General features: G+C 38.7%; 1 protein-coding gene across 1 annotated transcript in view; it reads right to left on the minus strand.

The window, feature by feature from the left end:
• The window catches only part of CNTN6 (contactin 6), a 149,013-nt gene that overhangs the window by 63,710 nt on the left and 67,764 nt on the right, over nucleotides 1-17,539 (minus strand). The window contains exon 5 of the mRNA XM_075158606.1: nucleotides 3,305-3,400. Within this exon, the coding sequence (XP_075014707.1) occupies nucleotides 3,305-3,400 (96 nt within the window). The remainder of the gene's footprint in view (nucleotides 1-3,304; nucleotides 3,401-17,539) is intronic.

Here is a 17,539-nt window from a genome sequence, read left to right on the forward strand (position 1 = left end):
GCAACCCTTCTGTAACTTTTTTCTTATTGTTTTCACATAGCTATCTAATATATTCTCTATTGCCTATTAAAGTGAAATCACTTATTTCTCATGTATAAGTGAAAATAGGTTATCAGTGCGGTCTTTCTTAAGAAGCATGCATACAAAAAAACAGTAGCACAGCTGTTCCTGTCAACTATATTAGAAAACTAATTTTGGTTAAACTTAAGCTATAAATGTTTTTAATATTTTTGAATGTGGAAAAGTACTTGCAGCATATGATAAACAGCTGAGTGGCCTAATGATATCTGCAGAGCTTGCTTTCCTGTGAACCTAGCAGAAAGTTTAACTTCAGACTGTTTGAGGTATAGGGCTAGATAAGCTTGGCAATGTGTTGGTCTCTGTAGTGAAAGGCAGAAAGAGAAGTGAAACACTTCTCTAGATACCATAGATAGTAGAAATATTTCTTGAGCTTTCCTTCTATCTGCCTATTCCTACTTCTTGATGTTATATGGGAAGAAACTTCAATTAATAAAAACTCCTTGCTTCCTTAGGTTCTTGCCCTTCTGTTTCTTTTGCTAGAAGAAGCAGATGGAGACTTTCTAGGTGAGCAGGAAGGCAAGAGGCTTTACCTAGTGCACCCTACTCCAAAACAACTATGTTAATGGTAGCTGCTTTGAACAACTGCTATACAGAGGCTTTCCGTCTTCCTTCAAGTCAAAGGAAAACAAAGCCAGTAACCATCAGAACCATGTTCCTCTTCCCTCTATGTAACGTCTGGGTAGGGCCAGGTCTGTTAAGTGACTCATCCGGGGAAAGAAGCAGCTGGTCTGTAGGAAGGGGTGCCTGAAGGGCTGTATCCCTCTGCTCTAGCTCCCTTGGGTGTCTTTTCAATGACACAGATAACCTCTTTCCAAGAGCATAGTCAGTGTTTTTTACCCAGTTAACCTCAGTTTCCCTGTAAATGCTCATACTAGCAAAAAGTCTGCATTGGTTATAGGCTGTACCTTCTAAGTTGGATAGGAAATTCTAAAAGCAATTTTTTTTTTTTCCTAGTGTATAGGACATATTACATGGTTTGTGTTGTCTTACTCATGTTAACATTATAGGAAAGGCAACCCTTTTCCTGGTATGATATATCTTCTAAATTCCTTGATATCTAACTAATTCCTGTCACAATTAAAGTACTGTACAGAAAACTTGTAATGGAAGCTGTATGCAAGGCTAGTAATCCTTTCTCCTGTAGGTATTGTGGGTCGGAGGCAAGGGTTTTAATTAAAAAAAGAACTAAATACACAATCCTCTTTAATAAAAACAACTTCTTAGGCATCTTGAGATTGTATACAACTTAGCATAGTTCACACCATGTACTTCATCCCCATGGCATATAATTTTGGATCATAAAGGCAGTGTTTACGCATGATAAAAGAACTCGCCTTCTGTTTTCTAGAGACTTGTTATTTCAGGTAATGTATATTTTGGGCCTGTTGGTCAACAGCTCACATCTCCAGCTTAAGAAATACTGTGGCAAAGGCTTTGTTCATGGGTACTATTTTGTCAGTTCAATTAATCTGGGGTGAACTCCGTTGTTAACTATTTATTTGTTCTGAGTGTTTTCTTCTACTCATTCCTATTTGTCAAATCATAATTTTACCCTACAGCAAGAGGAAAATATATAGCTTACTGACTCAAGGATATATGTGTTGTCTTTCTGTCTGTCCCATTGATACATTTCAGGAACTCTTTCAAGCCTTTTCTGCCCTTAAGGCCCAGGTTTCACTTCATCTCCTTGATTATATACTTCTTTCATATGGCTATAAACACTAAGCGAACTGACATTTCCTCTCTGTTCAAGACTTGCGGGCTTTAAATTGATTGATGGGTTTCTCTACATCTCTGATATACTGCATCCTCTTTATAGATCACTATTTACCTTCTCATGGGAATTTGTCTTATAACTCTGTTTCTTTAAGAATTGAGGAAACATTGCCGAGAGCAGGATGTTGGAGCTAACACGCAGAAAACTACAGCTCCTTTGGATGTGCGGTCACTCCTGCCAAAAGCAGAACATGAGTCATGTAAGAAATGCCGTTTCTTTCAGCCCAGAACAAGACAATTTGGTAACTATGCTATTGATAGTTCCCCTTTATTAATATACACTTGCTTGTCCAGGTAAAATTTCCAATCACCTTCAGTTAGTGATGTTACGAAACCATAGTTCTTACTCCAGACTTCAAAAGATCTGAAGCAGTTTTGATCTGAGTTCTAACACTCCTGGAGGAGACTTGTGAATGTATATGGCTCAAAACCTGCAAGAGTCAATGTTGGGGAGAAAAAATAAATATCAAAAGAGCACTCAAGAGCTTCTCACTTCTGGTAGGTACAAAAAGTGTTAAGAAAAAAGACAGCAGCAGTGTACACACGTGCGCAAGCCTTTGTATCGTTCTGTAAATGCTGATGTTGGAGGTGATAATATGTCTATAAAAAGGCGGAAAAGGAAAATTGTGCCCTGTGCTTAGGGTTGTCTTAGATGAAAAGTCTGAAACATCATGCTAAATGCATTCTTGGTTCATTGTTTGTCACCTGGACTTTACCTTGTCCAGAAAGGAAGACCTCAAAAACAGCCTTATGGTTAAGAAGCAGTAATAGGCAATGGCTAACAGACACAAAGCATCCCCAAATCGATTCCCCAGAAAAATCCTTTTCATTCTTTACCTGAAGCATTGAAAATTATCAAGCAACCTGATCTGATCAGACCTCCTTTGATCAGAGAGTTTGTTTCCAGAAGTCCCTTTCAATCTAAATTTTTCTATGATTTTTATGATTATCAGGAAGGAGAGAATCAGGTATTCAAGAACAGAAGACAAATTTTCGTGACAAATCTAATGTGTAAAATGCAGGATTCAAATTATAACATTGAAGTAGCAAGCACTTAAAGGCAAAATAGTCATTCTACTCAGACCTGAAATGGTTTTAATGTAGAAAGAATTGCTGTTGGTTGCCCTTCTGCCATTCCATATGAGATAGCCAGTCATGTCAGGAGATAGTTTTTTAGACCTTCATGCTTTCTTTGCTTGTCTCACACCCAAAGAGCGATGACACATTCTAGTCTGTCAAGTAACCATAGAATAATAAAAAAGGCCACTTAAGAAGTGCAAACCGCAGTGTCCGTTAAAGAAATGAAATCCGAATTTGTTGTAAACCCATACACATCATGTACAAATGAATTCCAGCACTAATCAGGCAGGGAATTGCATAAACTACTTCTCCTGAGCTATAGCAGTCGATGTCTAGGCTGCACACAACGTAGGGCTATTCATCATACCTCCGTAATGCGGTGGAGGACCACAGAGCAGAACCACTCCTTGTCCTTCTCTGACTGACACTGTGCTTCTTGTTTTTGTTTCAAAATTTTCAAGATCTTGAGAGAGAAGGAGAAAACAACATGCAGTTATTATCTGTCGGATTTATACCTAACTGTACCCCGAGCTATGCAGTGCTTATGTAACTCAAGAACATATTCACGTATTCAATAGCATAATATAATCTCAGTATGTGAATTGTCACACTGTATGGAAAAACAGCTCATCCAACCTAGTATCCAGTCCTTTGGCAATCATGAAATATCTGTTATTAAAACAGTTATACTCTAACCGTATGAGTTTGTATTTACAATTCCTAATTGCAAAGCTAGTGTAGTATTCCATGACTTTTTCTAGCATCATTTTTTGGAACTTAATAGACTCTTAAGCTACATGAGTAGGAAAAAAGCATTTTGTGTTCTTTCCTTTTCTATAGAAGAAATAAAAAGCAGGTGTGCTTTTCTATATATACAAATGATAATTAAACATCATCAGGACTCCCACAGAGTGTGTGTTTAAATGGTGGTAAATGTACATTGTATCCTTAATGAGTCTGTTCTGTCCTAAAGCTGGCTGCAGTAAGTAGATATGTTTTAATTGACTCAAACTTTAGCACTGGTTTTAAAAGGAAGAAAGAGGATACTTTCAGTAGGAAATCATGTGATGGTTTGGGTAAATCTCCTGTATAAACATGACCATGCCTATCTCCCATAAGTGATTTTTTTTTATGGCTATTAATTTTTTTTTACTGAATCTAGCCTCACACTCAATCTCTTCTGCTTTCTTGCATTTCACCAAGATGTGGAAGGATTTTTATCAATCTCATTCCCTTTAAATAATTCAGTTACAAAACCTGACCCAATAGATGTACTTTAAAAACAGATTCTTTACTTTTTCATTCAGTTCTCATCCTAATGAGAAGACTTACTACTTTTCTCAGAGTATTTTGGGAAAGGATTGCTTTGAAATACATTGCAAGTATGTTTTAATGTAATATCAGCTTCCCCTTAAAAATCTTTATTCCATAGTGTTGTATACTGCTTGCCTTAAGCTTATTTTATTTACCTTGCTGCAGATTTTTGTTTCAAAGAATTGTTCCATTTTTCATCAGCTGAAGAACTACCTGATCTAGAGTTCAATAGAGAGAAACAGTTCTTGTTGGTCAAAGCAATAATGATTACTACCTGTACAGGCTCAGCTATTTATGTCAATATATCAATTTTCTCCCCCTTAGTTGAACTTTACACAGTTAATTTTTCTTTTCCTCCTCTTCATCTCCTGTATATTGGTCTCCTATGAAGACATTGTCTACTCAGAGGTGACTGAATTGAATTAGGCATCTGTAACACCTCCTTGCGCTGTCATAGCCACAATAGATGGTACCTGTCAATACACTGGGAAAGTGTTTTAAACTCTGTTCTTTTAATTGCCTACTGGCTAGATCTGTCTTGCAGTCTGGGTAGTCTGGAGGGACAAAAAAAGACAAGAAAGGCCAAAAAAAAAAAGAAAAAATTATTTACTTAGTTTTATTCCATCATGTAATACTAATTGGAAAAGAAAACAGTGGATGGATATACTATGACCAACGGGAGTTTGGATTCATATTTAGAAGGTACTTACCGGTCCAGTCTCCGAATGTGTGGATTTATTTATTTACCTGTTCTGAAAATTCAGTCTAAGAAAACTTATCAGCTTTCTCCTTTTTCCTTTCTTTCCTGTGGGTTAAACGTTTCCTGAGGAGGCCAGCATAAAATATTTGTGTGGAAAAGAGGCCCCAGGGTCAACTGTCAAGACATTAGATGGGGATTTGCTTGGGTTGGCTGCCCTGAGGCTTGTGTGCTCTGGGAGAAGAGGCCAGCTTTGTATGGAAAAAAAAAGATCCTTGAATTTTCCTTTTTATTATGTTAAGTAAAAAAAGATTGGAAAGTTGCAAAACATCTAGATATTTTAGGATTCAGGCATTAGCAACAAAAATGGTCACATTTCGCTTTCTTATCACTTTCCTTGAGCTACTAATACAATGCAGATTGTGCAGTTTCTAGATAAAAGTGGAGTTTTTTTAAAAAAACAAACAAACAAGAAAACTCTTGGGCTGTATGGAAAATATATATAGTATAACTAGGGGTTCCCAATGCTTGCTGCTATGGTAAATCAGATCTACTTTTTTGCTGAGAACAAAATTTCACTTGTTATGAGACACCTGAGAAAGGAGGGGGAAAAAAAAGGAAGCGCAGTGCAGCAGTAGCAAAAGGTTTTCATGACAATTCAGAATTAACTATGTAATACTTTACTCTGAAATTGGAATAGATTTTGGAAAGTAATGAGTTGCTAGTAGCAATTCTTAGTTTAATGACACGATATGTCATGGTATCATTTTTACTTTAATTTTAGAAACTGTATCACCTGTCTGTGTCTCTCCATTAAAATCATGACAAGTATCCCTGATTTAAATACTTAAAAAGCAGTAGTACTAGATCTTTTATGGGATCCACTATTTTATAATTAGCAGGACTACTTTTGATTATATGTGGGGGAAATGTTGACTTTGCCTTTTTAAGCTACACATTTTAACCTTAAATTGAGTCTCAAAATCTCTATGCAGGAGTCCGAGCTCTTTCATAGCAGGTTTATAGTTCAGTTATACAAAGCAGGTCAGCTTTTCCTAGTGCTGTAGAGAAGATTTTTCATCCCATTACACTTACTAGTGAATCACAGGTATAAAAAAAGTAGATATGGATGCACATAAATGGTCACTTAATGTATTCCTCTGGCCCATGACATAGGTACAAGTATGCTATGTCCTTCCTAATAGATACTCATTTAATCCATTTTTAAGGACCTCTAGGAATAGACATTTTCTTTAAACAATCCATTCCAGTGCTTGACTCTAAGGTCATCACACTGCGTCTTTTAGAACCCCCCCTACCCCCAAAAATTTAGTAGGCCCAAACATGAATGAGTGCTTTTTCTCTATCTGAAGTTGATTTTGATAGATAATTGTGCAAAATAAATTTATTCAGTGTCTGTCTCTGTAATAAAGAATCATTGTATATTAAAAAAAAAAATCTCTGAAAGAGTAAAACAAAGCAAAGTGAGTAAAAATAACTCATTAGGGGAGTCAGTCTTACTTCTGTCATCTTTATTGGACCCTTTCTCCAGGCAGGCAGCATCTCCTATGAAATATTATGACACCTCATTCAGATGGGATTCAATAATGAGTTACAAAACTGTCTATCTCTGTTATGTAGCCCAAGGTGATAAACAGAGGAATGAGGTGGACCATCAGAAATAATGTTTCTTTTTGCTGGAAGCAGTCTTTTTGCCCAACAGAGCACAACCACTGTGTTCTCCCAGTTACTGTTACCTAGCATGGCTTTATAACATAACATGACATAATCTAATAAAGCATAATGTTGCTTGTCAAAAAGAGGATCAAAGAAGATCGCTAAGATCAGGTGTTTGGCACACATTTAGATTGTTAATATGCACTTAGGAATAGCATGACTATTTAGCAGATGGTGTATTTGCTAACTTCAGTGTTTCTGCAGAGATCTATAAATAAATTATCACCTAGTTCCTACATAAATCCTTCCATTCTTCGTATTTCTCACTTTATGAACAATGAGTTCCCTCACACTGCATTGCTCTCTCAGCTGTGATTTTTAACAAAAAACAACTTTTTTCCAGCACTGTGCATATTGGCAGATTCCTATTGGTATAGCACAATTAATCAGTTGGATGTGATAATGAGGTCATGTAGGCTAAGCAAAATGCTCAGGTGAACAAATGATTCCTCACAGTGAAGAGTGGAAATATATGGACTCAGCTGTGTGTGGCAAGAAGTCATCATCTTCAGCTGGGAACATTTGCAGACCTAAGCAAGAAAAGTATGTGCTCAGAACACAAAAGCATATGGTGTTTTGTGGAAACTGGATTAGAGAATGACAGGGTTTTCTCTGATGTGGGTGGGAATACTTGAGGTGAAGGAGGCTTTCAGCTCCTTACCAGGTATGAAGGGAGAAGAAATGGGCCAGAGCTTTTTTGAGCTGGTGTAAGTCAATAGTACCCCACTGGGGTCAAGGAAACTGTGCTGATTTATGGCAGCAAAGGATATGGCCCACAAGTTCTCAATGTAGATATTTAATTACAATAAAAAGAGAAGGTGGGAAGAATAGCATTTTTGGATGAGGATGACCATCAGTGTAGCTTTGAGTACAGAAGGCAAGCAAACCTGCAAGGGTGGGTGAGGTGTTTGCTTGAAGTGATGATCTATCGAGATAGAAACAAATATAACTGATATACACAAATATTTCCTGCTTAAATACTTGTGTTAATTAATAGGCTAATTGATACTTTCAGCCACACAGTATTTGTGTTTTAAATCTCAGCACTGACATAATTGTTGATTGTATTGTGAATATGTATCTTCTAATTTCACCACCACCACCACTATTCCGCACACATCTGTTTGTTGTTTTGTGTTTTTTTTTTTAATATAAAACTGCCTTAAAAGTGTTAGAGTGGTAGGTTCAACTTGCACAACAGAATGTGTGAAGGCATGGTCAGTTTTCCTGGGATTAGGGAACTACTTCTTAAATATGTCTGATAGGAACAAAAACCTAATCCCAAGTGGCAACTCATTCATTTCAACCTCCCAATCATGTGTTTGAAATTCCTTAAACTGCTCGGGGATAGGTGTAGCACTTCCAAACCAGTCCATTTTAAGAACAGGCATAAGACATCTCTCTATTACCAAATAGCAATTTTAATGTATGAAATTGTTACAGACAATTAGAGAAAGTCCAATTTATCACCTTGCATAATTACTAACAGTTCATCTGAATTAATGTAATTTCATGCTTTCCTGAACTTTTGATTTTTTTCATAAACGTTTTGTCATTACATAATCCCAAATATTATAGTTGTAATTACTTGTTATTGAAATGTGCAATGAATGTTAAGGCATTAGCAGTAAGAGCACTTTACAAATTAGCTATGCTCCTGAGGACAAATCAATAAAATTTTTCACATTTCCGTGTGGCTGTGTCAAATTGTGATATATCATATCCGTTCCAGTTTCTTCTCTTTTTCTTATTGGCTATGATATATTGCAATATGATTGGTGTAACTGGATGTGATGTATCACAATAGAAATTCTCTTGCAGGGAAATGGGATAAAAATTACAACCTCAGCGGTTTTTAAAAGCAGCTCATAGTTATGATTTGCTATAAGCATTTCTAACACCTGCGTTATGAGCTGACAATTAGTTACCTTCACTTGCCTGTGACTGTAATGAATTAGGGGGCCCATTGGTAAGCGTGGATCTGAATTCAATGCCTGATTCAGAGGGAATCAGGTCTGTTATAGGCACAGATATAAAAGATCCAATAAGTTCCATTTTTTTCTATTATCTCAAATTCTGGGAGATCCCACAGTTGGCCAGATTTTGGGCTTGTTTTTTTCTTTCACATACAGGAAGTCCCAAACTTTTGTTGGGCTAAAACACTTTTAGATACAGGCTGTGTCTGTTGCCAGAAGGTTGTGATCATCTGTTCAGACCATTCCAGAGGACCTCCGTGGCCCATCTAGCCATGTCTCTTGCTTCTCCTCAGTATTGTTGTACTGAATCGCCTTGTAGAAGACTAGTACCAACCTCCTGCAGCTTGGTTACCAATAAGGTGTGTTATGGGAAATATCTTTCTTCAAATATCTCCCAAAGGAATGGCTAATCGCATTTCCTACAACTTTCACTAGAAAGCAAACTCTCTTTTTTAGCTTTCAAAACTGTAGTAAACTTGCTAAACAAACCCTCTGACAGTTCCTTTGTCTTGATAATAGTGTCACTACATTAATCTTTTCCCATTACCATCTAATCTCAATTTTTTAAATGTTCTCATTGATTTTCTATGAATTCAATTCTGGGTTTGAGAGATGTGTTATCTCTAAGGTGTCTGAAAGCTGCTTAGCATTTCCTATTTCCTGATTTTTAAATACTTGCATTTTCCACTAAACACCTACTGAGTTCTTCTCCTTCCCCGTTTGAAGTACGTGTGAGCCTCCTCTTTGTCAGTGTTGTAACATCATAGGGTCTGTAGGACTTGAAGCTGCTTCAGCCAGGACGAGCCTGGGCAACACCTGAGTGTCTCCTTTCACCAGGACAGGTTAAAAATCAACCATAATTCCCACTTTCGTTCTAGTTTTCCACCTAAGGTGAACACTGCATCCCACCCTGCTTAAAAGAGAAAGTTGTCCTCTCCTTCTCCAATGAAGAAGGCCACCAGGAGAGCCCTGCTGCTGCTCTTGCCCCAAAGCCCTGCTTCTCTCTGCCCTGACAGAGCAGTCTGCCAAACCGAGGGGGAAAAGCACAATTGTTGGGTCTTGTCCTTCTCCAAAGCTGCATAATCGACTAAGGACCTTCATCAGTGCTCCTTTATTTAGTTAAATTGCTTTGGAGCTTCTAAGGGGAGAGGACCTGTAATTTACACACTAGGATGCACATGGGCCCCAGGTCTTCAATTCAGCTTAGATGGTATGAATAGCCAATCCAGGCACTAATTTTCAAGGTGGGGAACAATAATTTCTGCCACAGCCTGATTGTCTTTTTCAATTAAAGAGCGAAAATGCCCTTTACAAAGTAATATCAGGCTTCTCTAGAGAGGAAAAAATGGAAGGTCACAATTAAATTAAACAGGGGGGAAAAAATCCTTAGCTGACTTGATTTTTGTTCATGCACCAAGAAACCCAGTGCAAAGAAACATATGCCATGAAGCTGTATTGCTGGGCTACATCTGGTTTTTGTTATTTTTTTCCCCTTTTACAGAGTTAGCAGCATAAAATATTAAAGCTCTCTTCTGAACTGACCACAGGACTTACACAGAGCAGTAAGAATTGATGCAGCCTTAGGGTTCTTATTCCAAACCTCATCTGCAGGCCAGAGGCATATGTGAGGATCTGACCCCCTCAAAGGGAGGGGGACATAAGAAAAATATTTTTAATGTTTTATATTCCTGAACAGTTTTCTCACTTGTCACAGCAGAGTTCATTTGTCACCTGTCATCACAGAGTCACTTCGCCGTCTGCATGAGTTTTCTCCAGATTGGAGTGCTCTTAAAAACAGATTTCTCTCCCCGGTCTAAACCTCATGGGCCAGATTTATCCCTGCCAGAACTACACCGATTTGACTGACTTAACCGGAGATGGCCCTGGCCCCCTGTGTCAAACTACCACTTGGCAGGGCTGTTAACTCTTACCCAAAACTGACTTCTTTCATTTATATTTCCCCCTGCTCCCACAGAGACCTGGTTTCCCAGGAGAAAAAAAGTAGAGATGGTTCATGAACTCTCCCTTCCCTTGACCTTCTTGTTGGCAGTGAGCAGCCATACCCCCAGTCCTGCGGAGAACCCCTTTTGCCTCCATGTCCAGGGTCCTGCTGTTAAACACCCCACTGTCCCACTTCAGGCTATTAATTTCCTTTTATAATGCTTCTATCAACAAGATAATAGTCTATGCTCGTATTATGCACAATAAAAAAATGGCAAGGAAGAGAGGGCTCTCATGCACTGCTGAACGTGTGTAACAAGCATGTCCATGCATATTTCAGCCCTTCCCAAATTCCTGCCCAGCCCTCCGGAGATCTGGATCCAGCACAGAATTACTTCTTGCAGAATTACCTTGGGTTATCCCCAGCCACCACTGCTTTATCTCGCTCATTCCAGCTGCAAAGCCAACAAAGACTTACTTCCAATGGGAATTTCAAGATTTACCTGAGTGATTGATGTAAAGGATTTTTGAATGTGAGTCTTGTAAGTGGGATTTCAGGTATAGTATATGTTATTATTTGTTCTTTCAGTAGTGTTTAGAAATGGATATTTACAGCTCAGTGCATTCTCTGTACCAGATGTGGTTTGTCTATTGAGAAAAGCTATGCCTGTGGCCTTATTCCTTTGCGTCGTGGAAAGTACCAATGACACACACTGTTCTTCCTTCTTCAACATAAGCTATGGAATAGAGAAGCTTATCTTGTACCTTAAAACCTTTGTATTAGACAGGATCAACCTTCACTGCAAAAATAACTTAATCAACTAATTTCATTATTTTTATTCAAAAAAGCCAGTCATTTATTCTAAAGAATTTAATTCAGTAATTTTTTTTTCCCCTTGCAAGCCTCCACTTGTAACTTTTTTTTTGTCACACCAAAGAATGAAGAAGCTCATGCAGACAATATGGATATTTCATTCAATAATTTATTGGAATCTAACTCATATTGTCTGCAATGAAAGTAGAGCAGATAAAAAGAAAATCACCCAGACTGCAAATACAGACTGGTTTTATCCTTCAAAAATATTAAATTTTATCAATCAGAATCTAGCAGCTCTGGGACCTGTAGATGCTTTGTTACCTACCGTATCTCAATCACATATATTGCTTTTCCAATACAACTTGCAATGGGTTGATTTAGGATAAACACTTTTATAGGAACTACAGAATAATAAGTAATATATAACTAAAAGATAATCTTCAAATACTTATACGTTCCCTATTACTACTTTATCTGACTGCCTCACTGCCTGTAACACTCCTTACAACACCTCTGTAATGTATGTCTCCATTTCATAGATAAAGAATTGCTGTACAAGAGGAGTGAGAGCTCCTTTTTATTATAAAAGTTTAAGCAACTAACCTAATGGAATAAAAGAGCTTTAACAAAGGGTCCTGGCACAGCACAGCCTTGAAGATGGTGGTTAAGTACTCTGAGAGAGATGTTTAAAACCATTTGAGAGAGAGAAAAATGCAGCTGATGCTGCTTGGTCTGCTATGACACTAAATAAAAGGGGAACGTTGCTACCATCAGCTCCAGTTCGTGTGTTTAACAAGAGAGAGGAGGTCATGACTGCATTTGGTGTCAATGGATGTTAGATGGGCTCTGAGAACACAGAGCGGACTCAAACCTTTAGGGAATGATGAAGAAATCGGAACCCCTTCATTACATAGACATACCCATATCTTCTGGTTTTAAGATTCCAGACTGTTCTTTCTGTCTTCAGGAATGTCTGGATATTTGCATAATCCTGTTCTTGTAGTATCTGAGCTTTAAAACAGAAATGCTGTTATCGCCCTGCCTTGTCCTGGCAGCAGGCAGGTGAAACCCTTCCAGGCTTCCTGCTTCATCGCTGTTGAATGGTGGTTGATGGCTCCTGTTCTTCCTTAAGCCTGTGCGTGCACAGACTTCTGCAAAGAAATAAATACTGGAAAGCTCAACAGAGATACAGAAAGATGAGCTGAACATAGTGAGGCCTTGCAGCATTTTTGGTCTTTGAGTGAATAAGCTGCATCACTTATAAACAGTTCTCTGCAAATATTCTGCTCAAGGTGGCCTTGAAGGAACCGCAGTGCTCCACTTCAGAGTGGCTAGAGCAGTGTACAGACCCCTTACGGTAATATACACCAGATTCTCACCATGTTTTTCCTAATTTTGTGGGGAAACATTGTGAAGAAGGGGGGGGGGGGGGGAAATGCCTGAGGCTGCTGGAGACCATCCATTAAGCAAAGACTTTGATGTAGACTCCCACCACGGGGAACTGCTGCAGAGAGTGCTGGAGCATTGGCACAAAGTGTCCATAGCAATCAGAACTGATAAATGAAAGTTCTGTTTCTTTTTACTCTAGGCAGAATTTTGGGCTTTATTTCCAAGCAATAAATGGCATTCTTGGTATATTTACTGTAACTTATTCTATTCAGAAGCTTGCACTCCACCTGCCCATACGCAGGGAGAGGTAGGTACTGCTGCTGTAGTTATATTGGATTCTTTAATTGTGGTTAAAAGTCCAAAAGGCAATTTTGAGCTGCAAGCCTATTTAGTGACATAAAGAGAGATGACAGTAGTATTTCTATCCTCCAGGCAGGATTGATCTGCAGGGAGTGTTGCTACTGCAGGTAGCGTTTTTTTTCCTCACCTGCTCATGGGAAGATGCAGATTGTGAGGTGTTGCTGGGGTCATCAGGAGGGCTGTGCAGAGCCTGGAAACGACACTGGGTTATGTCTGATCCTCCACATATCTGGAAGTTGAGATATGTTTCTGCATTATACATAAGGAAGCCCTTTCAAAACAGAGGTAGGTTTAATGCATTACTTAGGCTACTACATACATAGCCTACATTTGTAGGCTATAGAATGATGTGAATAAAGGCAAGTCTATGACTTTACCTGAAGTGTCCCTATAGAGGATAAGGGAACGTAGTAAATGAAGGAAAACTTTGGGGGATGTTTCTTTGATGGTGACCTGCTTCTGCCCACTGGAAAGCTGAGCTCTTCCTTCTGTTTGCTCTTCAGTTACCAGCTGGTCATCCCTGAGTGCCTATTGAACACTAAGTGGAGAAGCATATACCTCCTTTTGAAAAAGAAAGAAGTTGCAGTGTTCACTCTTGCAATATAAGCTGCTAGGCAGCCTGATCAGTATGCCAGCCCTCGCATGCAGTGATGAATTAACAATCAGTTTAAAGACCCAGAGAGCTTTACTCAAGGTGGTAGTTACAACATCTAGCACACCTCTTAATCAAATACAATTGTTACAGAGGGATTTCTGGACACACACAGTACTGCAATGCAACCGCTCCAGAAGTGTATGTGCCATTTAGACTGAAATTCATGCAAGTCCAGACTTTGCAAATTCAGACTATCTGATCTAAGTGTATTGATTTCTCCATTTTCTGTTTCAAAGCATATACTACAAGTAAAAAGGGTTATGACATTTTCAGGCATGCTGTATTGCTTTGTGGTGTTTCTGTAATTTGTGTGCAGTCAAAGGTAAATAACATGATGAAGTAATCAGATGAAAAGTGGGCTTTCATGCTAGCTGAGCATCTCACAGACAGTCACTCTAACAGGGCTTTGCTAATGCTCAGACTGTCATGATCTAGCCAAGACTAAATGGACTTGATTGCTTTTAATATATATCCCCTGAAATGGTTAAATACTAATGATATACTATTATTTGATGTTTCAGAATGGAAAAACTCTGTCTAGGAGCAATTATTGCCTCTTTAATTTGTTATTTCAGCAAACTGTGTTGTCTTCTGTCTGACAAAAAGCACGAGAGAGCACTTGGGATCTGCAGATTTTATTTCAAGTGCTCCAGCACTATCGCTCTCCTCCACGCTGCTGTGAGCACGTTGTCCCTGGCCCAGAGGAAGGAGGATGTGTGTATAGAAAAATGCTATTAAGAGTAAGCACCAAGCAAAAGCCCTGAGCACCCCTTTGAAAAATGTGAGAATCTGGTTGCAGCCCAAAAATGCCAAGGAAAAATCCTTCCTTGGTCTGTAGCACTGGGGGAAACTTCTAAATACTTGGTCTAATGTCTCCACTGTGTGCCCTCCTGTGTGGCTCAGGACAAAATGACTAACCCTATTCATGAATTTAAATTTTTGTCATTGTTTCTCAGAATTCATGATTAATAATGGGGACCTGAGGTCTGAGAAAGCTGCAGTCATCATGACTGTTTATCACCGATGGTAGAACAATTTGACTGAGAATCTAATTTAAGATCCCTAGACAACTAGATGTTTTCAATTAATACTGAATTTTCTGGGTTTATGCCCTGAATAGTTATGAATTAGGTTCACAAGTGATTCTTTTTCATGGTGGAGTACTTTTTTTCCTGGTTTGTTTAATTGCACTTCTTGTTTCTCCTACGTATCTGTTAATGTCTCTGTACAGAGACATAACAGAATTAGTAACAGGCCTGGACAGACTGTTTTACTGCACTAGTTATGGGGATTTCCCTCAAGACCAGTTGTTTGCACACAGTTACTTTTACTTAAAACTGATGAAATAATTAAAACAAATCCCCCATGTGCCTTGGGATAGAGTTCTGGTTGAAGCCATATTTAAATAGTTCTCTATAACAGGTTTTTTTTTGTTTTTTTTTTTTTTTAAGGCATGAAATGCAATTTAGATGCTCTTCATTAATAAAAATAGATTTTTGCAAAACACCTCGTTAGTATGCATATAAATGTATCTTGGCACCACAGAATAGGAGAGAATCCAGTTTTACTGATCAAAATACTTCTTTAAACCTGGATGCTTTTTTCTTTTGTGAGTTTTGAACATGACTGTGATCTCGCTATCTCTGACTCAGAAGCGATAGCTGCTGCGCTTGTGCCTGGTCGGGCTCTGTGGTGGCTTTGGGAGGTGGGTCTGCTGGTGGTGGGGCTCAGGGCAGCTGCTTCATCAGAGGTGTCTGCCCCGATGTGCATAGGAGAAGCAAAACCTGTGATGTCTGGGAAGCTTGTGCACAAGCATCTTCATTTTGGTTTGGAAGTTGTGTAGAACCTGAAGGAAAACCTTCCATGTCCCCATCTCTTTCTTCACGCTGACTCTCTTGTATAGTTCACAAAGATGAACTCCCCATGCAGTGAGTTGTCTTTGGCCTTCCCTTTACGTAGAGCTGAAGTTACTGGTGACCTTGTGTTGGATGTCAATACTGAACTTGGAGGGGGGGAAAGTACCACGTGGGTGCAGGTTGTGTCTCGGGAGCAAAGCTCTAAGCTCAAATCTGCGTGAGGACCCCTGTGTCTGCGACAGGCTCTGGCTACGCGAGCTGGGGACTGACACCAATGCTTTTAACCAGGCTGAAGATCCAGATCAACAGCTCCAGCTCTTGCAAAACACACGTTAGCTTCTCAAAATGTACTGCTTGCTAGGTAGCAAGAGACGCACGGGATTTATAGGGAGCTTTCAACTTTATTTATGACAAAACAAACCTTCGCCAGGAAGTACAAATAACTTAGGACTGCTATCCGATGTATCCCGCTAATGCATTTATGTGCTCTTGCTCTGCTCTCTCTCACTGATGCTGTCTCTCATTTTCAGCTTGTAGCTTTAATAATCTATGCCACTTCCTTCTGTACAATATTCCTCCCGCAGCTTTCATTTGGCAGCTCTGTTTTTAATAGAGGATAAGCATGAAACTCCAGCTGAATCTGAAGACGTATTTCTAATCTCATACCACATTTATTTTGTGACTTGGAGACTTCGCTATCTTGAACAGAGGAAAAAGTATTTTTCACATATTAAGTTGAGATGTACAATAGGTTTCCTGAGGTATCATTAATTCAAACTCAGAGTTAGTTACCTTGTAGTAAAAAAACAAATACACATAAACCCTATTACTTGGTTAATAAGCTTGATTCAATTATTTATCATGGTGATTGCTCAGAGTTAGTTACCTTGTAGTAAAAAAACAAATACACATAAACCCTATTACTTGGTTAATAAGCTTGATTCAATTATTTATCATGGTGATTGCAATAATATGCCAGGCAGCCCAATTCAAGGAACAGTCCCATTTCCTTAGGTATTGAATGAAAGTGTCATAATATCAACATGCCTGCCTGGATTTTAAGATATAGCCTGAAGCATTGGTTGAAACAAAGTAGTAAATTGGATGGCAACATGAAAATAAGAAATAAGAAAACGTTAACTGTGAAATAACTGTTTCAAGGTAATTTGTTCTACTATTCTCATCAGGTCATTATAATATTTTCCATGTACTCTGTTTTTTTCTATTGTAAGACAAGTTAAAACTCATAGTTTCACAGTGATGCTGCTAAATTGAAGCATTTTCCTGCATGTTTGTGTTTGGCAATGTAAATGACAACCTTCAATTTGTCTCTTTTAAATGGGAAAGGATGTAAATGTCTGTCACCGCTAATGAAAAAGTAGCGTGCTTCTTGAATATGGGATATATTTACCATTATATGGTTGCTGTTAAGAACTGGAGGACTAAAGCAGGATGGGAGCTGTGGGTTTGTCTGCTGCTGTGGACAGACGAGACCCAACTTTATTGTGACCTGCTCCTCGCAGTAACTTTGGGAAGTGTCTTGGTAGGGGTATGAAGCCTAAATAAAGGAACTGCTTGATATTTAGCCCATTTTGATCATTGTATATTGGCATGAGACTTCAAGCTATTAGTGAATTAAGTGCTTCAGAAGCAATGCTTCACCAGCATGGAGTATTAAAGAACTGGTGTTTAACAGCTGAAAATACTTAATGCCATTGACAAAGTCCATTTTCTGGCAAACAGGTCCTCTAGCTGCTAAGTAGTGTTGGCTGCATCACACTGAGATGTGCTTTGCCTCAGACAGGCCAGAAATCACGCATGATTTCTTTCAGGTTTGCATGTCTGAGTGCAGACCCCTGG

The sequence above is a fragment of the Calonectris borealis genome, chromosome 10 (genome assembly GCF_964195595.1).
Source record: "Calonectris borealis chromosome 10, bCalBor7.hap1.2, whole genome shotgun sequence".
Classification (NCBI taxonomy): domain Eukaryota; kingdom Metazoa; phylum Chordata; class Aves; order Procellariiformes; family Procellariidae; genus Calonectris; species Calonectris borealis.